The sequence below is a fragment of the Tauraco erythrolophus genome, chromosome 28, assembly GCF_009769465.1.
Source record: "Tauraco erythrolophus isolate bTauEry1 chromosome 28, bTauEry1.pri, whole genome shotgun sequence".
NCBI classification, from domain to species: domain Eukaryota; kingdom Metazoa; phylum Chordata; class Aves; order Musophagiformes; family Musophagidae; genus Tauraco; species Tauraco erythrolophus.
Genome location: NC_141492.1, coordinates 4,089,566 through 4,112,215, shown reverse-complemented (window position 1 = coordinate 4,112,215; position 22,650 = coordinate 4,089,566). Strand labels below are relative to the sequence as shown.

Below are 22,650 nucleotides of genomic sequence, written 5' to 3'. Positions count from 1 at the left end.
AATTTCCACAGAAGGCAATTTTAGCATAAACTTACCTCCAGGACTGGTCCAGCTCCTAGAATAGTTCTCTCCACACCACTTGCGTACCCTTTCTGGCTCAGTGCCGTGAGGCAGTGAATTAAGAAGTTTGTGCTTTGAGTTTTCCCAGACCCACTTTCACCTGATATAACTATGCACTGATTAACATGCTTCTTAAGCATCGTGTGATAAGCCACATCGGCAATGGCAAAAATATGAGGCTCCAGCTTCCCAAGCTGATGATTCTCATACATCTTGACATATTTCGGATTATAAATGGGCAGGAACTTGAAGGGGTTAATTGCAATCAGAATACTTCCTGCGTAAGTATAAATTTTGTGCTTTAGAAAGCGGTGTTTGAGATTCTCTAGGAGCGTTGTCTCTGTTAAGTTGGGGAGATTGCACAAGTCGTCGAAGTCCTCCTGATGCCACGGAAGAAAACCCCTCTCAACCAACCGCCGAGCATCTGTCTCCTTGGAAAGCAATTGCATCTGGACATATTTGATGGTCCCATCAGTGTTCCTTTCTTGTAAAAGGAAGTAGTACCCGTCCTTCTGCGGATGCTCATCCTGAGCACGACGAGGCCAAAGCAAAACCCTGTGGACAGGAGAATCATTTATATCAAGTACCCATTCTTCACCACCTGATTCTTTCACCTCCACAAGCACATAATGTTTCGAGACATCCAAGTTTAAGATACTAATCACGTCCTTGATGACATCTGAAGATGTGCTGTCCTTGGTTGCTGTCACTTTACAGCAGGGAGCACTTTCTGTTGAGAGTTGGGGGTAAATATGAAGATTATAGGCTGCCTTTGTCTGGCAAACTGCACTGTCAGCATCTTTTAAACTCATTCTGCCCCCAAATGGGCTTCAGTCTTCCGCCTCTGCTTAATACGCAGTGCCCATCGTCTGAAAAAAAAGAAAAAGAAAAAAAATCAAGTGTTAAAAAAGTGTGTGCAGAAGGTGTTAGGGTAAGGTGTTCTTTTCTGAAGGATGAGAATACAGTTAATAAACAGTCAAATTATTAAAGAACAAATGCACTATTTATGCACACCAGCAATATTATTTCAAACAGTCTGTTTAGCCTATCCCATCGAGTGGATAGCTGTCACAATATCCATCCTCTTTTCACTTTTCCTTTTATTCCTGTGCCATCCCCTCCTCCCTGTTACGGAAGCACAAGCATTCACACAGCCATAAAGCAAACCAAACTGGGATAAACATCCAAACTAAAACTTCCTTGCTTCCCCAGGTTAGTTTTAACCCAGAAAGTTTCCCTGACCCGGTTCACTGTATGGCTACACAAACATCTATTCATCCTCCCACATAACCCTCCCGGAAAGCTGCACCAACAGCTCCAGGTAGAAGCAGGGTTTGATCCCTTACACCTGCAGTGGGTTTGGAGCAGCCATGAAACCGCAGAAGGAGCAGTGCATAGCTGCAAGGAGGAAGACAGCTCTGACATCAAGATCCACACCTTTTTTTTTTTTCATTTCCCCCCAGCAGACCTCTTTTCACGACAGGCACAATACTTACCCTCACTCAGCTTTAAGGAAACAGTGCCTGTAGCTGATGAGTGCAAATACTGCTGTCAACTCCTTGTAACCCTGCACGCCGTAGTGAGTTCTTGAACATGCATAGTTTACCCAGACAAGAGATTGCTAATTTCACTTGAGCGAACCACATCCTTGCTACAGGAAGGTTTGACGTGCTTCTTCCGTTTTAGGCAACAAAGTAAAATTAGCCTTATTGCACCTTTCAGTTTGGCTAACGAGATCCCAAATAACCCACTTCATTCATGAGCCCTTATACCTATCCCATCAACTCCTTCCTCACTTGGTTTCAGGAAACTCATGCTTGAGTCTCTAAAAATCATTCTGGTTGCTTTTTCCTCCTTTCATCCTTGATGCAGGCCAGCAATCCAACTTCAACCTAACAGCAACCTCACAGAAGTTAATCTCCTCCTCACTGCCAAGTTAAAAGCTCTGGACTTAGTAACACTGTGTGCCTTTGCTGGTGATTTTTTCTCAGCTGCAAATCGGTACACCCAGATCACCAGGACTAAGTTCACTTACATTGCTCTAGTTCAACAGTTTATCAACGGGGAGTAAAAGGATAACAAAGCATCCCCTTTATTTTAACAGTCTGTAAAACTCCATACCCAGAATATTAGTTCAATTTTTGTTTCAAGAACAAAGTGTTCTAACGACACACTTACATGCTGAATACAATTTTTAAAAAAGAGGCAGAGAAATGCCAATGAAGTTGCTTTTTGCCACTAAACAACTGCACAGGAACTTGCATCAGGCCACAGAGAGCAATCATTTCAAATTAAAATCAGTGGAGTTGGAAGCGTTTAGCTGCCACTTCCACTGCAAGTAATGAATCACTTCACAGAAACATATGACATAGTTCTGCCTCATGAACGGCCTCAGAGTAGAGAAGGGAACTCTGAAAAGTAAGCTTACAGAAGACGTTATGCAAGCTGGATGATTTTTAGTGGCTACTCATCAAAAGGAAGGCTGAGCAAGCAACAGACAGCAAGACAAACCACAGCACATCTCTGGTCAAGCTGTATGATGCCTCCAAGAACATTTTTTTGCCTTGTTAAATTTCATTCTTCGTTCATTAAGGAGAGCTTATTGCAAGAACTTGGTCATACAGAAGGATGGACCAGTGAGCTCAAAGTCCCCTCCTGATTTCCTGTAATTATCACTGACCAGTGGCTAATAAATCTGAAGCACCTTTGAAGTAATTATGCAAGTGTAAAGCAGTCTTAACCCGTAGAAGCTCAAACACCTTAACATACAGCAGAATCTACAGCAGACTACTGCTCACGGGGAAGATGAATCTGGAGCACAGACAGAAAAAAACAGTGACCATTTTCCTCCCAAGTTAGCTAGCCAGCTCAAGTGAGACAGTCTGATGCAGACTTCCTTTTTTCTTCCCAGCCCTAGTTTCAGACACACAGCCTGGTATGACAGAGGAAGTCCCCTCAGCAAGAATTTTCGCCAAAAGAACACCCTAAGAAACGTGGCACCAACTTTTTGGCCACACAGAAGAGCTGAGCCTAGCTGCTGACCTCTGACTTTGCTCATATACATTTCCTAACCTCATCTCATGTCAGCTACCAAGATCTATCTGGCACATTGCTCAAGACTCCCATATCTCACTTTCCAAAGAGGACACTGGAACCCAGATGGCCTCTGTGCTACCAGTGAAAACACCGGGCCAATTACAGTAAGCAGCAATGTGATGGCTGGTAGTGTCTGCTCAGGTGTGTATGACTGAAAAACTAGAAAGACAAAGACCTCTCATCCTGAAGACAACACATTTCTGACAAAGCAACATGCAGACCTCAACCTTGATGTGTTCTGCTACATACAGATTTCTAAACTATCCAGTCATCATAAAACTTGATGGAAGTTCAAGTAGTCATCTATCACTTTATAGGAATAATTTGAAAAACAATCTACAGTAGAAAGAACTTGCTGAAACGTGATTTCAATATACAGTCACATCAGCAGGAAACAGAAAGACAGTCAGCATGATGCTGCCCCATTTTAGCCAGATATGAAATCCAAACACTACCTGCTTGCTTTCAACAGAATTGAGCTTTAAGACTGCTCCTTTGCTCAACAACTTAAAACAGATGTTATTTTGAATCATTTAATACTGATTATGAGGCTTTAAGAAGAAAAAAAAAATTAAATTCTAAAAGTCACTTAAGGAAGAGTAACACCAATTACTGTTAATTCCTTTTAACCAATTCTGCTTTTGTTAGCTACCATTGATTTACCTGAAAACACACTACATCAGTCTCAGAAGAAATAACATGATGCTTAAATTCTTCTATCCAAGAATCAGAATGAGACTATGCAGCCTTTACAAACTGAGGTTTGAGAAAAACCTGCTGGTCTCCAACTACTCGTGATTTTCTTAGAAAGGATATCAAATTTATTTTATGATAATACAGCTCTAAAAGAGACAGGCCTCTGACTTCACACTAAACAATATTTCAAGCCACAGATGAGAACATAAAAGCAGAAGTGTGTACACTGATTATAAGCTGGTTACCTAATGAATTCCAGTATTCAACTAAGGACAAGCAACTGGAGGATTAGATTTGAGCGAAGTTGGACTCCTGGCATCAAAGTAAACATTTTCGTGACTGCTCTAAAAGAAAGAAGAGAATTCTTGATAAAGAATGTATCATAGAGGGATTGCAAAGGCAGCAAGTAATCAAAAAACTAGATCAATGATACAGTTCAGTAGTACAGCAGCAAGAAAACAAATGCTGAACGAGTTTATAGATATATAACTTCAAAGTGGTGTGTGGTGCCGTCGACACGCTGGAAGGGAGGGATGCCATCCAGAGGGACCTTGACAGGCTGGAGAGGTGGGCCCGTACCAACCTCATGAAGTTTAACCAGGCCAAATGCAAGGTCCTACATCTGGGTCGTGGCAATCCCAGGCATAAATACAGACTGGGTGGTGATTGGATCGAGAGCAGCCCTGAGGAGAAGGACTTGGGAGTACTGGTGGACGAGAAGCTCAATATGAGCCGGCAATGTGCTCTTGCGGCCCAGAAGGCCAACCGCGTCCTGGGCTGCATCAAGAGGAGTGTGGCCAGCAGGTCGAGGGAGGTGATTCTCCCCCTCTACTCTGCCCTTGTGAGACCTCACTTGGAGTACTGCATCCAGTTCTGGAGCCCCCAACATAAGAAGGACATGGACCAGTTGGAGAGGGTCCAGAGGAGGGCCACGAAGATGATAAGAGGGCTGGAGCACCTTTCCTATGAGGACAGGCTGAAAGAGTTGGGGCTGTTCAGCCTGGAGAAGAGGAGGCTCCGGGGTGACCTTATAGCGGTCTTCCAGTACCTCAAGGGGGCCTACAGGAAAGATGGGGAGAGGCTGTTCAGGAGGGCCAGTTATGATAGGACAAGGGGTAATGGTTTTAAAATAGAGGGAGGTAGGTTCAGGTTGGATATTAGGAAAAAATTTTTTACTATGAGAGTGGTAGAACACTGGAACAGGTTGCCCAGAGAGGTGGTGGATGCTCCATCCCTGGAGACGTTCAAGGCCAGGTTGGACAAGGCCCTGAGCAACCTGATCTAGTAGGAGATATCCCTGTTCCTTGCAGGGGGGTTGGACTAGATGACCTTTGAAGGTCCCTTCCAGCCCTAACCATTCTATGATTCTATGAAAGTTACACAAGAAACAATCCATACCAGAGGGATGGAACAGGAGCTATCCTGAAACAGGCTAGAAATCCATAGCAACTAATCAATTAAAGATGGTATTCTAACAGAACATCACACACACGACACAAGGTAATTGCCAGATAAACATTAAATGAGTATTTAGTTATGCAGCCATATTACCCTTGTACTCAGAAGGTATGTGACCAATCCTGCATCTGGAATATATCTGAAATTCAGTTCAGAAGTCGAGATAAGAACAGCAACAACAAATCTGTTAGAAAACGCCCCCTTACAGCAAAATACTCTAGAAGCTTTGTCTATGAGCAACACACGGAGCAGACTGATAGCAGTTTAAGTCCTTGCATGGGGAACTAGAGTTTGGTAACAATCACCAGTCTGGAGGACGAAGCTGTAACACAAGGCAGCGGCTGAAATTCAAAGCCAGACAAACTCAGGCGAACATAAGGCACAAACGTCACCATGTCGGCTCCCCTACACTGCAAAAACTTAACTAATGAGGCCTGATTGCTAAAGTTCTTTCCAGAAAATCAGCCAGTCCCCAGTTACAGATGTACTTCTTAATCAGAAAAGTTAATTAGGTACCACCCTCTCATTTATGTCAAGAGCGGTCTGAAAATATGATTACAATGATTCTTTCCAATTTTATGATCTCTAATTATATAGAAAATTGAAGCAACTGAAATCAACATAATTTGGCTCATCAAGGAAGCACAAGCCTGAATTCAGGTGCAGAGAGTACTGGAAGAAAAAGGAGAAATACCAGAGTAGAAGGTAATAACGAAACCATACTGGTCAGCATGCAAACCAGCAAACTCAGGAAAACAGCAGTTTTCAACTAACAGTGGTTAAAAGTTGAGTTCTTTCTGTAGAGAGAAATTCTGCTAAGGTACCTCCATTTCTTTCCATACCCTTCCTTATAAGAAGCTCTTTTCCAATGCATGGGAAAAAGCTGTGTGTTAAAGAATTTAGTAAGTGGGAGGCAGAAGCTGGCACTAGGTGCACATCAACTAATTTTAGACTTCGCATTCAGACTCCTTCCTGTTTTCCTTAAAACATTTTACTTCTCACAAGCCTTTTGGAGCACAAGTATACATCTTGGCAGCACTTAAAATTTACCAAGTACAGTCATTAGCATCTACAAAACACAGAAAAGCATCATTGTTCCTCTTACTCCTGTTTTACAGATGCAAACAGAGTAGGCAAGACAAAAAAGTTTGACAAGCTAAGCTTCTGATTCTAACTTTTTATTCGAAACATGACACTGTATTAGTTCTGTGGGCATAAGTGGGGTAACAGCTGCAGGGATTAGTGCGTTAAAGGACACAGTGGTCCATGATTTGCACCCCGGTGAGGTTTTGTGCCAATAAAACATACATCATTTAATGGTACTTACTTCAAGTGAGATTGAAGAGAAGTAAACCTGGAATAGTGCTGGACAAATTTAAGTGTGAGGTACCAGTTACAGGCCACCTTCACCCAACTATCGCAGAAGGATAATTCCAACAGGTCTAGAGAAACGGAAGCAAGTCTAATCAACCTAAAATATCCTTTCAGGATTTTGTTACTTTCCCCTACTCCATCCTTTGCAAGTTCTGCAAACAGTGCACTTGTTAACAGCACTAACACAACAACCATATAATACAACAGTCTAATGCCATATTTATTTTGATATTACCTATCAATTAGTACTTTCATTTGCTTATAAAAAAACCAAAACCCACTGGTTTTACCAAACAATGATCCAAGTGAACACGGGGCTGTACTACTTAGTCCATCAGTGAAGGATGGCTTATACTTGCCACGTAAATCACTGAGCAGGGCAACATTTCAGGCAACTGCTTCAATACTTTGCAGAACAAATGCAGTAGGCTACATAATTTATCAATCTGTGATTTTATTTTTCGCTCAGATAATGTTAATAGAAATAGAAACCCAAAAATTCCGATTCTATATGATAATTTTGATGGTATTTTCTAAGTGTTTTCAAGTGTCCATTAAGCTAATTAATTTTTAATAGGTATAAAAGCCAACATTGTCCACTTAATAATGCAGTAAAATTCTAGAACTTCACCCCAAACAGCGCAGGGTATCTGTTTAGTTTAAATAAGGCCATAATTTGAAGCCACATTTTTAGTCAATGAATCACAGTGAAGCTAAAAAGGGAAAGCTACTATTACAGCAAAATTGTTGAGGATGAACTTTATAATATTGCAGTTCTTCACGTTTTCATGTACGTTTCCAGTGCTGCATTCCTCAAACTGAAAAATTCAAGCTTCTCCCATTGTTCGGCAAGTAATTTTCAACACAAAAGTAGAAACATGTCACAAGTACTTGACTTGTAATATTCTTGAATACCAGAATCGTCAACGGCCATCCCCAAAAGAGATCCCTCTGTCTGATCAAACTGAAAACATTCAGGAATTTCAAAAACATTCAGCTATTACTTATCCTTGGTTTCCAAAGCAAGGAGTTTCCAGTAAGATAGGCTCAGAGACACCTTAAAGTTTCCACAATTAGCTGTGCAATACAGGCAAGGCAAAGGCCTCAGCCCTTGTCTTACCTCCAGGTAAGGTTAGTCGAGCATAATTAATTTTAATTTTTTTTCCAGTATTCCAGACAACTGTAGATCACCTGCAAATTGCTTAGCATTCTAGTAACGCTCCAGTACTTGTCTTGGTCATAAAAAATTCTGCTGGACTAAACAACTTTAGACTCCTGGGGTTTTTTTAACTAAAAGCTCTTGGCTTTTTCTGCTCCAAAAGGAGCAGCTCTGAACGAAGCACGCACATTTACAACATATTTGTTACTCCTCTTTGTAATCAGCTCTGCCAGAGAAGTTACTGCCACAGACTGCCTAACAAAGGAGAAGCTGGACTGCAACGCCAGTCACGCAGCGTAATACAGGAAAAAGTCAGAGAAATTACCTTTATTACAGACACTTCCTTCCCAGTTACCTTCTCTCTACTCCCTGAGACCCTGATCCCAATCTACGCCCTCAAACCACCTCAGATGCAGACCTCTACTTCCTCTGGGTGACTCAGATGCACAATTTAACCTCCAGACAAGGATCCCTTATCAGGCTCACAGTGACGTTAAAGGTCTACAACATGTTATTACCTTACAAAAAGTGTGACATCAGAGTTACAGATGTACGCCTGAGTATGATTCGAAGGCAATGAAAACGTGGCCCTGTTGAAAAAACAAGGAATGAAGGCCGAAAAACTGAGCGGTCGTGGCACAGAGCATAAGCCAAGAGAATCTGGGAGACTATTCTACCACCTTTTGTAGTTTTTTTAATTTGATCCTTATTAGCATTCCAGCTGTCAACAGTGGAAGTAAAAATCTCACTGGTCTAATGCTGCGTTTACACTGATAAGAAGTTTTCTTAAGAAACTTTAGGCTGAACTTTGTGTGAATTAGAAGAAAAACAGCAAGGGGGCTCATCAACAGAACATACATATGTCAAAAATACCTTGAAAAATAATTTTTATGTTAAACATTGCCTTTAAAGGAAGAGCAAATTTTTCTAGGATCTGCATTGAGTTTCATTTGGTAATCAGATACAAACAACACAATAGAGCCTAGATAAAAACAGCTCTACAAACCACACTTAAGTCACTTGATACATCAAGAAAACATGATCTACCAGGGGCAAATCCCCTGCGTTCTCATTTTCTGAAATAAAGACACTCGTAGCTCTTTCAGAAAGCAGATAATCTATTAAAATAGTCATCTATTGAGAAAATAAATCCTTATCGCATCTCAGGCTTTACTTCTCCTTGATATTAAAATAAGTAGGTCTTGTTTCTTAGAAAGGAGATTAATAAACACCTTCAGCCTTCAAACTCACAAAAAAAGTACTGAACCACAAACTTTTTGTGGAATCATACTTTTTCACTCTTTTCCTTGACTCTTGCGACAGCTAACATGGTTGCATCTTTTCGGAATTTTTCCTCCTCAAATGTCTAAGATACACGAATCACAGCATTTGACCACCTAGCTAAGGAAAGGCCATATTTAGCCTAAGCAGTACCAAACGACGTGCGTGTGAGTCAAACAGTTATTCATACACAGGATTATTCAAGAGGTCTAACGTTTGAATCATTGTTTGTCAGAAAACTGTCTGCACAAAGCATTGCTTTCTAGGTGAACCTCATTCCAATTTTTCATCAGCTGCATTTATTCTTGCTAAATTATTCAGTTCTATAAGCATATCAGGTTTCACAGAAAAACACAAACCTAAGAGTCTTCCCACTCTGATTAGACTATCCATTTGCACAGACAGCTGCCCCATCACTGCAGAAACTACAACATTCAACTACTGAAAAAGCTTTTTGTTGAGACAAACGTTCAAGCCTGGTGACAAAAAAAAAAAACAAAAACCAAAGAAATCCCAAACAACCCAAATTGTACAGCTCTACAAAAGCAGTTCCATCGCATTACTGCAGTAGCTCCTGAGTTTTATGCTAATAAGTAAACACTAATGATTAAGAAAATGGCCTTGGATGCATCACCCTGAAAAGGAGAGATGATGTTACCAGACTTCAAATGCAGAGCAGGTAAAGAATCTCATTGTTAGTTCAAAGACAAAAAAAATCCCAAGATTAACTCTTTTCTAAAAAGAGCCCCAAGGAGCCTTGAAGCTAATATGAACACACATAAGCACTGGAAGTTCCCCATACTGCTTCCCCTAATTAAACGAGTTTCTTCCTGCCAAGATTCCCAGTTAAAGACACCAAAGGCTTCCTAAAACTTGCAGGGTGCGACACCAACACACTAAACCGGAATGCAGGGTTACCTCACACTGTTACTTTAGGGCAAGGACTTCAGTCATGTATTCCAGCTAAGAGACCTGAAATCAGAGGGCTTCTAATTACCCATGACCAACTCTTATTTGCAAACAGCTCGGTGGACAAACCGATACCAACCCACCTCTAGAAGTAACGCGGGAGGATGCTGACGACATCTCTGAAAGGCAAATCGCATTTGCCAGAAGCGTGAGATCATCTCCAGCCCTTTGCTACGCTGCCACCCGTTTTCAGAAGAAGAAATCAAACACTGAGCTCGTTTGCATCCGAAGTACTTCTCGCTTTGCACAAACAGGACTCGCGAACAAAGCTGGTTAAGAATTTTGCCAAAATACGTACAGAGTAATAGAAAATAAGGCTAAATGTTACCTTACATTTGGATCACAGACACCTACTGTGTGTTACGTGTATGGTCACGATAGTCATGAATCCGGATAGCACTCTGCTACTTTTTTACGTTAGAAAAAGTTGTCCCAAGCTTGCCGAAGTTTTACTTTCCTGATCTTCAAACTTACCAAAGAGACACAGCGCTACCAAAATACAAACAGCTAGAGGCACATACAAATTCAGCAACGATGGGCATCGTGATAAGGCACGACCTCGGCACAGAAGCAGCACTGATATTGCCAAGAGTCGCCCAAAAATGAGATAAACAGAGCCTTAACGAACTATTCGAAAGATGCTGAGATGTTCGTGTGAAAGTTTACCGGCCGTTCGTGCCAGGAATCAGAGCCATCATGCGAAAGAGCAGAAAGCTGCGTGGCTGCAAGCGCGGGGAGCGGGAGATGGAATTTCACGTCGTGCCCCGACCTTCCCCCGCGCACCGCCCGAGAGCCGGGAGGCGCGTCCCTCCCCTCAGGGCACGTCCAGCTCTCCGGGCACATCTGCAGAACGAACCGGCAGCAGCACACCCGCCACCCGGCCCGTTAGGAGCCCGAGCAGCCGCCCGGCGCCCCGCAGCCTCCTCCCGGCCCCGACGAGCGCACCGCCCCGAGGGGCGATCCCGGGGAACGGCTCCCGGCCGCCAGGATGCTGCGGGAAGCGGCGCGGCCCCACTGCTCCCACCCGCCAGCCTCCCCCCGCCTCCGCTCACAGAGAGAACGCCCCGCTCCGCCGCGCCCCGCCACACCGGCCCCGCGGCTCGGTGGGCAGCGCCGTCCAGGCTCGGGGGGAGACCCGGTCCCTCCGAGGCGCCGCCACCACAGAGCTCAGCCGCCCGGAGAGAAGGAAAGGGAGAAAGAACAGAGAGCGGGCACCCCTCGGGAGCGCGGGACCGCGCTCCGCCGCCGCTTACCTCAGCCGGTGGGTGAAGCGCTGGCGACCAGCACCGCCGCCCGCCACAGGCCCCGCTCGCCACTTCCGGGTAGGGGGAGGGCAGGGCGACGCCCATTAGCGCGGCGCGCGCACTGCGCATGCGCCCCGCGGGGCGGGGCGGGAGGCGCGAAGCGGCGCCGGGGGTCGGTTCGGCGCCTGACGCAGCTCGGGAACGGGCGCAGGGCCCCGGGGCGGGAAGCGGGAGCGAGCGCGTTCCTGTCAAAGCCGAAGAACGCCAGTGCTGTGAGAGAACCTCCCGGCGCTGCGAGGGCTCCTGCTGCCGGGGCGGCGCTGGTGCTCCCCGCCTTCCCCCGGCGGTCTGTCAGAGCCCCGGGGCAGCGCAGCACAGCCTGAGCACGGCGCTGGCGAGGGCCGCCACCTGAAGCCGCAGAGAGCGGCCACCTCCCACCGAAAGCCCGGAGAATGAGCAGCGTTCGGGGTCAGTCATGCTGCAGGCGCTGTCAGCCCCTCGTTTCTCGCGTTCACCAGGTGCTGAGGGAAGGGCAGCAGCCGGCTGCAGGCGCGGCCTGGCCGGGAGGCACCTCCCGGGCCGTGCCCCGCGGTGAACGTCCGCTCGGACCGGCGGCGACTCCTCGTTTCGGCCCTCCGCGCCGCTGGGGGGCGCGCTGGAGCCGCCTCCCCGGCGCGCGGGGCGGGGCTGCGCCTGCGCGGCGGTTCGAACGGGATGGCGGCTGAGGCGGCGGGCGGGTAAGGCGGGCAGGGCGTGTTGCCGGCCGCCTGCTCGCTCCGCGTCTGCTGCCGGCGTCATGCCCCGCTCTGTCTTTGCAGGATGTCCGCGCTGGCGAGCGACTCCAGCGGCACGGCGGCGCCCGGAGAAGCGCCGAAGAATAGGCGGAAAGGTGGCCGCGGGGAGAAGGGCCGCCCGCCCGGCTGGGGCGCGGCGGGTCGCTGGGGCGGGAGGTGGCGGCGGGCCCGGCTGAGCTCTCTTCTCTCCTTCAGGAGGAAGAATCGTGCCGTCTCGCTACCTGCAGTACAGTCAGAAAGGCGCGAAGAAGGTACGTGGGCGCCTTGCTGCTGGGCTCGGGGGCCGCTCAGCAAAGGAGAGAAATCACAGAGTCACGGAACGGTTTGGGTTGGAAGGGACCTCAAAGATCATCCAGTTTCCACCCCCCTGCTATGGGCAGGGAAACCCTCAAGTACACCAGGTTGCCCAAAACTTCATCCAACCTGGCCTTGAACACTGCCAGGGATGGGGCAGCCACAACTTCTCTGGGCAACCTGTGCCAGTGCCTCACCAGCCTCTGAGTGAAAAATTTCTTCCTTAGATCTAATCGAAGTCTCTCCTCTTTCAGTTTAAAGCCATTGCCCCATGTCCTATCACTACACACCCTTGGAAAAAGTCCCTCTCCAGCTTTCCTGTAGCCCCTTTAAGTACTGGAAGGCTGCGATAAGATCACCCCGGAGCCTTCTCTTCTCCAGGCTGAACAGCCCCAACTCCCTCAGCCTGTCTTCATAGGAGAGGTGCTCCAGCCCTCGAATCGTTTTCGTGGCCTCCTTTGGACCCGCTCCAGAATGTCTGAGCCACCCCTCCAGATATCTGAGGGGTGGCTCGGACGTGTAGCACCAAGACCGAAGCGAAAAATGGCCCTGCCAGGGTGGGGAGGGAGTCGTGGTGTAGTACTAGGTGCAGACTGGGATGGTAACTCGAGACTGTACTCAGGTGACTTGCAAAGCACCGAGACAAGACGCCCTAGGATTGTAGTTGTTTATTGTCAGCGTTCAGTTTGGAGGTAAGATATATTGCTGATCACAATTACTGTTTATGTGTTGTTTTTTTTTTCCTGTTTCTTGATTGTCAGGATGCTTCAGCAAGTTCCTTTGTAGCCTCTACTGCTAAACCATCTTCTGCAACTAAACCAACATCAGCTCTTCCTCAGAGATGTGAAGCTTCTGCTGGTAGGTTTTACCAAAGTTTAAAAGCTACTCTTCTGAATTTGTATTTCCAACCTGCGAACTTTTAACAGCTCTAAAATGTTGTTAAGAGGTGATATTTTATACTACTTACAGCGCTACTATTTGTTATCTGTATGCAAGGGGAATTAAGAAACTCGATGTGAGATTAAGAGGTGTAAACTCAAGGGTGTTAAACTCTTGTCTAGACATTCTGATAGAAAACTAATCTGAAATTGGGTTGTCTAAAATAAGCATGTCTCTTGCTTTCTGCACAAGGCTTTGAACTGCTCTTTTACTATGCCCTCATTCTTGCCCTGCTTTTTTTATGAAATCTTTTTAATAAACACAATGTAAATGACTGAAAATCCCTGTTGGCGAAACAGTCCATTTTTATTTCTTTTGCAAGAATTGCAAAAGAGTTTTCTGGTAAGACCTTAACTTGCCTTGAAAATCCTGAGGAAATAACATCTGAGTGTGGTTGGTGAACCGTGAAACGTTTAAGAGGATAACGTTCTGAACTACCTTATCTCTAGGTAAGTTAGGGAGTGTACAAATGGTGTATATAAAGTAAATGCCTAAAAGTTTGCATAAGATTGCCACATACTAGTGAAAGCATATATAACAGTGAACTCATGCAGAATCTCTTCTAATTATTTTAGTTTGATAACAGCTTTTTTCTACAGATGTTGTCTCTAGCTCATTAAATCAGAGTAGTTTTGAGAAAGGTGTCCTGCAGTCCACTTTATTAGATGAAGATAAAGTTCCTCGTCCGGACCTTGATGTTTCAGCTATTACTGGTAAGCTTCCACTTATGCTCAATTTCTTGGCTTATTATTTTTAATGTATATATTATAACTTGATGATAAGTAACCCTTTTGTTCTACTATATATGCAAAAGGATTTTGTTAAATAAGATGAATGTTATTTCAAACGTCTTTAAGCAGAGGTAATGAGACCTTCAGGATTTAAATTAATCTCTCGATTTTTAGTATCTTTTGGGTGCTCTGTTCTTTTTGTTTCAGATCCAATATTAAAGAACAAAGCACCCTCAAGTCTTTGTTGCTATAACAGATGGGTGGTAAACTATCAGCCCTTCTGAAAATTGTATCACATCTATCTGTAACTGTCACTTAAAGCTAAATGCTCATGTGATCCCTGTCTTCTCGTGAGTATCATCAGAGCCAGAAATAGAGCACGAGTCTTCTTCACTGATGCATGTAATAATTTTGGAATTATCTTTACCTTTGAAGACTGTGACGGTACGTTGACCCACCCTGTATACTTTGGTAGAAGACAACAATAACTTTTCTGTTGTGATACAGATCAAACTGTCCGCAAAAAGATTCCTCCTTCAAAATCTGCTTCCGAAGAAAGTTCAAAGACAGCTGGAAATACCCAAGAAGTGGTGAGTCGCACTGGTTTCGTTTGTTAAGCTTATTTATTTTCAAATCTGTGAAATGAAGATTTTCTGTTTATCTTTAATCTTGATAACAACTTTGAGGTGCTGGGATGATCTAAAGCCTTCTGGCAGAAGTCAGAGGATAAGTCTGTTCTACTGCTAGCAGTGTTGGTTTGGTTTATCAGATGTCTCAGTGCTGACCGAAGCTTTGCTGCCATTTCTTGTGGTAAAGAGTTGTAGCATCTCTTCCAGTAAATCCTTTTTGTATTCCCCTCCATGCTTTTTAGTTATATCACGTTATTTTTAAATATTTTCTGACATTCTTGCTCAGAAAACTAACATTGATTCAACCTAGTTCGAAATGCCTTAGGGATCTCATTCAACATAACACTGAAACTTTAAGGTCTCTACTAGTATTAAGAAAATCTGCTGAAAATTTTATAAAAAGTGGGGGAACAAAGAATAAAGAGGTAAATTTAATTAACATGTTGTTTAAAAACCTAGACTTTTTCATTGAGCTGACTGTTGTTGATGATGATGATTCTGGGCACAAATTGGGCTTTCAGTAATTTATTTGAACATTGGAAAAATAATTGTTTAAATACCAAAATTGATGTAGTATCTTCTTTTCTTTTCTGAAGAAAGATGATTCTGATTCTCTGATGGAAGAGCTGGAATCTCAGACGCTGCTTTTAACTTACCTAAGAGTAAAGGTGAGAGTGAAGTATTTGGTGTTTGAGGTAGAAGAACTTGATACTGAGGAATTATTTCATTTCTTTTCTATGCTTTCTGATCCTTAAAAGCTAGATTTTTTTGTGACATTATGTGTGTTTCGTTGTAAAACTACGTTACTTGCTTCAGAAACTCTCTTATATTGAGTGCCAGTTTATTAAGCTGGGGCTGGCTCCTCCTGCTTTGGGAAAACCATAAGTGAGTGTTTGGAGTTCAAGGTTGTAGCAGTGACTTTGTTCTGTGTTCGCTCAGTGCTATATATGTATATTTTTCCTTTGCAAAAAATATTAGCGGGGGTGGAGGAAGAAGATGGAGGGGGGTTTTGACCATAATGTACTGTGCTTATTGCATGACGTCTCAGACTCATTAATTGAAGCTCTCTGACCTGGTCTGAGGTTCACATTTGTTTATTCAGAATATGGAAATTGCTTAGATGTAGCACTGCTTTAGTTGTGAATATTTTTTGGATGTAATAGGCAGGCAAAAATCTTGCCAAGGTGGAGAAGAAAGCAGAAAAAAACTTGCTAATGTTGTGTGAAGAAAAGGAGAGACAGCAGGAGAAGCTCTCTGAGTTGAAGCGTGAAGTTCTACTTGGAGAGAGCGAGCAGAGACTTGACGATGCGTTAGACAAACAGGTAGGCTTGGTTACAATTTATGCTTCTCCTGTATTTAAACAAGTTCACTTATGAAGTCCTTTATCCAGAGAAGATTTCTCTGCTTCTGTGGCCTGCTGGGGTACAATTTTATGCATCTTAAACAAAATAAATATCTACTTCCTGTTATGACGTGTAGCACTCTCTAGTAACCCAAGCAGATGCCTTTGTCACTTTTTTTGGTTGTCCCTTGTGGATAGGCAGGAAGGAGAAGTTGGAACTGTTAGGCAAAGGGGCAGCAATAACGCACGGGTTGCCCAAGCAGTTTCCAGTTAATGCACAGGAGATGCAAGTGTCCTAAACCATGTGAAAAAATAATCAGTCATTTCAAAGAAATTCTTGAAAATTAAAAAAAAGTTTGCACTTGTTCCTAGTCATAAACAATCTCACAAAAATCTCACTTTTGGAACTATTCCAATTGAAACCATACACTGAATTTATTAATACAGTATAAATTTCTTTATGTAAAAAATCTTTATACATAGTAATAAAAAAGATAAAGGCAAGATGCATCAAACAGAAATCTGCTGGTTGTTTTTCCTCCATTCTGCAGTTGCACCATTGCAGTTAGGGCCAGAGCTGAGATGCTCACCCTTAGGCGAGAAGTGAACAACTTCTCTTCTTTTATTCGTCTGATTTTTGTGTGTTAGACAGCAATAGTTCTGGCCTGGTTGTAAGAAGGCAAGTTTCTAATGAAGTTCTTGATAACAGGTAATCTTTGAAGCTAAACCCTCCCTTCTTTTTCAATATTTTGTTAGTTCTGTTGCGTCAAATTAAAAAGTAGTACTTTATGAATAATTAATTTCCAAAACTGGTCCCATTTTTGCTTTTAACAAATATGCATTGCAAAAAATAAACAAGACTTATCTTCTGGAGAATATACTGTTAAAGACAGTCAAATTATCAAATATAAAACACTTTCCCTGCTATGTTGCTAATATCTCTGAGCTGCAGTAACAGGGAAACAGGTATGGACCTAGGCATTTGGAGGTGGCAGAGGAAAACCTATTAAATGGCATGATAGGAGTATCATGCCACAAACTTCTTGAATTCCTCTGTCAACAAGCTTTTCAGAGTGGTAATTGGGTTTTTTTATGAATTATTTTTCTGTATCGAGCCAGGTCTGTAATAATAAAATGGCTGCTTTTGAAGAAGCGTTGGTTCATCGTGTGTCTTTTTCAGATGGAAGTACTTTCTCCCCTTGTTCCTGTTTGTGAGCAGTTTAAAGAGCAGTATGAAAGCTTTGCAGTTTCCCTGGACACCACTAGACATGAATTACCCATAAAGGATATTCACATAGAAGGAGATATGCCAACGTATCTTGGTATGAAAATTCGATTCATCGAATTTGCTTACAGAAATGGTGGTTTTTGGTATGCTAAAATTCTTATGTTGTTATTACAAGATCTGTCTGTGGCCACTGGTAGAATTTTGTGTGCTCTTAGAGCTTGTGTGGGCTGCAGCATTAGTCACATGTTTTGCTATGAATAATTCTTGCCTCTGTTTAACCAGTCAGCTTGAACGAGTTTTTTATCTTGCAGCAGGAAAAAAAATTAACTTTCTAAGCTAGTGCAGTCTTCATATCCACTTTCTTTAGCAAGTTTCCGTATCTTTGAGCTGTATTCACAGCATTCTTCCTCCTTTCTTGTTCCTAATGGGTAAGCAAGTTGTGGAAATACTGTGATCTCTTCTTGTTTCTGTGTTTGAGGGATAAAGTCACGAGGGCAGACTTGCTCACGTTTCCTGTAGGACTAGAGCTTAAATATATTGTGTGATGTCTTGAATCAGAGAATCTTTGTTTAATAAATTAGTACTTTTGTGTTGAAGTCTGGACAAAAAGTTACATTTTTAAACTGCTGGTCTGCAGGAAAAGAGATTCTTAAACCGTTTGTAATAATCTCGCTTACACTTTAAAACAAATGGAAAAGGTTTATGGAAGAACCTAAGATTCCTGTAAGAAATCTTGTAAAGGACTGGATAAATGTCATATTGGGGGTGCACGACAATAGCAATATATGCACCTGGCCAGGGAATTCTGGATATTTAAAACTTTTTTTTTTCTTGTAAAAATCTTTCACATACTCTAAATGAAAGCTTGATTAGCAATTTTAATGACGTGTTGCTGGTGTTAGTCACAATAGCTAAAAATAATTTGGCTTTCACAGTTTTCTCAGTGTTTGTGAAAGCTGAACAAACAGTAGTTTTCCATCATCTAGTTCACCTGTCACTCCGGTTATTAAGTAATCTTGTATTAACTGATGCTTTTGCATACATTTTTGAATAATATTTTTAACATCTCATTGTAGGTAAACTGCAAAAGCAGTTAACTATCACGCAGGACCTTCTGATGGAAGTTATGCCAAGCTACTCAGAAGAAAGTGCAAAAGCTTGTAGTGCACTGAAAGAACTTAAAGAAGTGTCTCAGAATCTGGATAAAGAACTTCAAAGGTACTTAGAACAATCAGGTGAAAAGACTCGTTGGCTAAATATTCAGAGGAAAACCAATAGCTCTCACCAGAACGTATGTTGGAGAAGGATTAATTGAGGGGGTAGTAGCACCGAGTTCAGTTCTGTTCGTGGCAGACATCTGTGTTTGTGTCCCTGCTCTACCTACAACCAAAGTAAAGATGCTTGGGTTTTTCTGTGTGTATGTTCTGAGTGAACTACTTCAGTGTGCCGTTTGCTGACACTTCAGCTGAGTATTTCAGCGACAAGAATAGCCCTGGTAAAGTGCACATATGTAGGGGAGTGGAGAACTCCAGGAGACAAACATCAACGGGAAGCACTAGGTCTGAAATAACCATACAAATGTATCATGCTTTAGAAGGTACAAGGAGCACAGAAAAGGTTTTTTCCTCGAGTATTGTGTCAACAAATGCAAAGTATCATTGAGAGGATGAGGAAGAGGTAGAACATGATAAATTTCCCTTCCTTCCTTCATTTCCTCAGAAGAGATCACAACCAAAATCTTTGAAGATTGATAGACTGTAAAGCCATACATCTCCCATTCCTGCAGACTGCCACTCCTCTCCTCCGATTTCTAGCCTTTGGGAAGAAAATTCACATTTTATGTGTGGTTTTTTTTTTTTCTTCTGATGGCTGCATGGTAGAATGACGCGAATGCCTAGGCACGCAGCCTCTGAGGTTAGGCAGTTCTTATCCTTCAGAGTAACTGATTTAGAGTAACTTCCTTAATTTGTTCCAGGAGCTTCACACAAGTGCAGAACCTGTCGTTTGAAGTTAGTAAAGAAGTTTCTCTGCATAACCAAAGAATATGCGAAGAGAATCATGGACTAGATGTTGTGAAACACTGGTACTTCGACTAAGTTTGGCTATTATTTTACTAACGAGTGGGTATTAAATCAATGCCAGCATACGTCTTGAATGAACATATAACTGGACCAAATTTTCGGTTCTGCCAGAACATGAAACCAGCAGCATGTATGCTTAACAGTGTAAGAAATGGAGTTTTCTTCTGTGGGCTCCTGTAAGGAGGCGTCTTTTTTTAACATGGATTTCTGTGACACCTTTCTCATCACCTTCTGCCTTGACAATACTGAAAGGTAAATTATAAGGAATGTTCTTCTTGGCAAATATGACCCATGTGTTCTTAAACTTCTCGTTTTACTTTCTTGCACCTGGATTCAAGTGCATCGATTTGCATCTCTTTTCAAAGTAGTGTTCCTTAGAGGGCAGCGTATCGGAACGTAGGTGTGGAACTGTGTATGTGGTACTGTGTGTGTGCTGATCTCAGCAGAAGGATCTGTAGGAACGTACAGCATGATCATTGGTCACTCAGTGAGCAGCTTCTGGAGGAACTCTTAATTGTCCCTTATTTCTGGATTTGTTGAGAGGAAAAGCTACGTGATTAGCAAATAACGAGGCTGATGCTTGAAAAGGAGCCTGGGTCACTTGTTACAAGTGAAAAATTTTGGTAACTTGTTGCCTAATTGTCTTGGAAACAAATCATCGAAATCATAAATTATTCTGTATTAACCTGACCCCTTCTCTTTAAGGATTTTTATTTATTTATTTTTTTATAATAAAGACTATTTCCCACCGCTATATCAATAGCTTTCATGTTTGAATATCTTCACTGATCTCCTACAGAAGCTTCTGTTTCCATCTGAGCTTACACAGGGCTAATGCTACACAGTAAATGCAGTGGTGAACTTAGAGGCACTAGCCATGACCTGCTGGCACCCAAAGTGCTGAGGCTGCAAGATTGTGAATGTGGAGAGAAACCTCAAACCTAACTACTGAGTAAGTGCCTGAGAAAGAGTGGCATTGGAAATATTTTCCATTTTTATGCATGGAATGCATTACTCTCTGAAAGATGTGCTATATCCTGTATTTTTTGCCTGTAGAACCTCTTTCTGTGATGGTTTTTCAAAATTTCTGTTTTGTATTGTCTGCATAGTGGCTTCTGGCTTAAGCTTTGTCTATAAAGCTTTTTGACCTGCTCAAAAAATACTTGGAGCGTTCTCCTTGCACTCCTTGAAGCTCTATTCAAGCTTTCTTCCTGGTATTACTAGGGGTCTAACTAAATTCTTGTTGCCTTTTCTTAAAAATTAGGAGTAAATTAAACTATAGTAACTGGATCAGTGCGCTGGATGAGAAGTCAATATGTAACAAACTGTGAAGACCCTCCTTGTGTGTACTGTCAGTGTCGGGTTTTTTTTCAGCAACTTATCCATGAGCCAGTGGGAGGGCAATGAGTTATTTTAAGTTATTCATCTGTTATTTCTTCCTCCTCAAACGTGTTAGATGAGCTGCACCTAATTGTTCCCCTGTGTGTGCTGACATCCAGTCCATGAGTCAAAGGTGCTGCACGCAGGAGGATCATGCTCTGGGTCAGGAACATGAGCTGCACCTATGAAGTTGGCCACTGGATGGAGAACTTTGCTAAGCAATTAAGTCATAGGTTAGGTGCAAATTAGTAGTCTGTTAATGTTTGGTGGATGAGATCTCGTTAGAAAGGTTCCTGTGTAATGGAACTGCTGGTCAAACAACTGTTTTTCCTAGGCTTGGATAATTGCTAGGGTGTGTGTCCTCAAGCCTTTAACCTACTTATCGTGTGTCATTTTGAGACTCAGAAAATTAAGAAAGGTTGTCTTAATGTGAGAGGGGAGGGATGAAATGAAAATCAAGTTTTCTAGTGTCTTGATAAATCTGTCTCTGCACAGACACAAGTCAGAATGTCTTTCCTAGGATTTCTTGATGATGCACCTCATTGCTGGTCAAAAAAAAAAATTTTTTTAAAGAAATGCTTTTAAATTAAACCCATCCTCTTCAGTCAAGTGAGTTTCTAGCACTGAGATGCTATTGTGTGTGTGTATATATATACCCAAATATTACTTAAGCAACAGAGAGCAATACAAATTTTCACTATGAAGTGGAATACTCTTAGTTCTCTTCCCTGAAGAAGGGTGGCAGAGAAAGTTTCTGCTTCCTATGATCTCAGTTCTATGCTCTCAGTCTTTCGGGAAGAAGTTCACACAGAATCCCAGAATGTCAGGGATTGGGAGGGACCTCAAAGGATCATCTAGTCCAATCCCCCTGCTGGAGCAGGACCACCTAGATCAGATCACACAAGACGCGTCCAGGCGGGTTTGGAACATCTCCAGAGAGGAGACTCCACAACCTCTCTGGGCAGCCTGTTCCAGTGTTCTGTTCCCCTTACTGGGAAGGAGTTCTTCCTCATGTTTAAGCAGAACCTCCTATGTTCCAGCTTAGATCCATTTCCCCTTGTCCTATCATTGGATGCCAGTGAGAAGAGCCTGGCTCCATCCTCATGGCAGTCACCCTTTCCATATTTATCAACATTAATGAGGTCCCCCCTCAGTCTCCTCTTCTCCAAGCTAAAGAGCCCCAGCTCCCTCAGCCTTTCCTCAGAAGGGAGATGCTCCACTCCCTTCATCATCTTTGTGGCCCTGTGCTGGACTCTCTCCAGCAGTTCCTTGTCCTTCTTGAACTGAGGGGCCCAGAACTGGACACAGTATTCCAAGTTCATCCGTGCTGCTGCAGGCGGCGGTCACTATCTGCACAACAAGCCCAAGGCAAAGTGGGAGTCCTGGAGCTAAAGGCCACCTGCTGTACAAAGCCATATAGTGCTTGGGGATGAGCACTCGTTGTGTCAGAGGAAGCAGAGACATTGGTTTGAGCATTCCGGCCGTTCTTTTCCTCAAACTGAACACTTGTGCCATTCCTTGTACAAGCATTAGATAAAGCAGCTCAGCCTCTCCAGGAAAGGGTTTAAACTGCTCCGAACTGAGATTTTTTTTCCATCTTGATTTTCCTGAATGTTCTTTCTAAATGGTTGTGTTTTGTGTCTTTGCAAGAAGTGGTTTAGGTTCCTCCACCTTAAAATAGCCGCGGACTGAGATGCTGTCATATTTAACACTGTACGAACAAAACAACGACAAAGAACTACAGAAGCACTGGAGCAGGAGCTAAATAGATGTGACACCACTTATTTTGTATTTACCACTTATTTTCTGACAATGTCACGTGGTCTAAATCTACAATCCTAAACAACTGAAGGGCTTTTTTTATTCAAGTTATCAATCTTTTTTTTTTTTTAACT

General features: G+C 43.0%; 2 protein-coding genes across 5 annotated transcripts in view; one reads left to right on the top strand and one right to left on the bottom strand.

Moving 5' to 3' along the window:
- MYO9B (myosin IXB) overlaps window positions 1-11,383 on the bottom strand; it is a 44,409-nt gene extending 33,026 nt beyond the window's left edge. The window contains exons 1-2 of the mRNA XM_086627822.1: window positions 11,347-11,383; window positions 36-929 (exon numbers count right to left, since the gene is read on the bottom strand). Coding sequence (XP_086483948.1) covers window positions 36-872 — 837 coding nt within the window. The 5' untranslated portion in view covers window positions 873-929; window positions 11,347-11,383. The remainder of the gene's footprint in view (window positions 1-35; window positions 930-11,346) is intronic.
- A 668-nt stretch (window positions 11,384-12,051) lies between these two features.
- HAUS8 (HAUS augmin like complex subunit 8) lies at window positions 12,052-20,942 on the top strand. 4 transcript variants are annotated; one of them, XR_015222896.1, is made up of 12 exons: window positions 12,157-12,226; window positions 12,327-12,382; window positions 13,187-13,283; window positions 13,964-14,077; window positions 14,603-14,685; window positions 15,321-15,392; window positions 15,888-16,046; window positions 17,247-17,388; window positions 18,371-18,512; window positions 19,270-19,627; window positions 20,139-20,327; window positions 20,832-20,942. XR_015222896.1 is itself a non-coding variant. In XM_086627760.1 (11 exons), the coding sequence occupies exons 1-11, from the start codon at window positions 12,052-12,054 to the stop codon at window positions 19,388-19,390; spliced, it is 1,080 nt and encodes a 359-aa protein (XP_086483886.1). In that variant the 3' UTR covers window positions 19,391-19,966. The 4 variants fall into 4 exon arrangements, 3 of the variants coding, with proteins under 3 accessions (XP_086483886.1, XP_086483887.1, XP_086483885.1); XM_086627760.1 differs by lacking the exons at window positions 20,139-20,327; window positions 20,832-20,942 and adding an exon at window positions 12,052-12,074 and having other exon boundaries at window positions 12,156-12,226; window positions 14,603-14,689; window positions 15,325-15,392; window positions 19,270-19,966; XM_086627761.1 differs by lacking the exons at window positions 20,139-20,327; window positions 20,832-20,942 and having other exon boundaries at window positions 14,603-14,682; window positions 19,270-19,966.
- The last annotated feature ends 1,708 nt before the right edge of the window (window positions 20,943-22,650 follow it).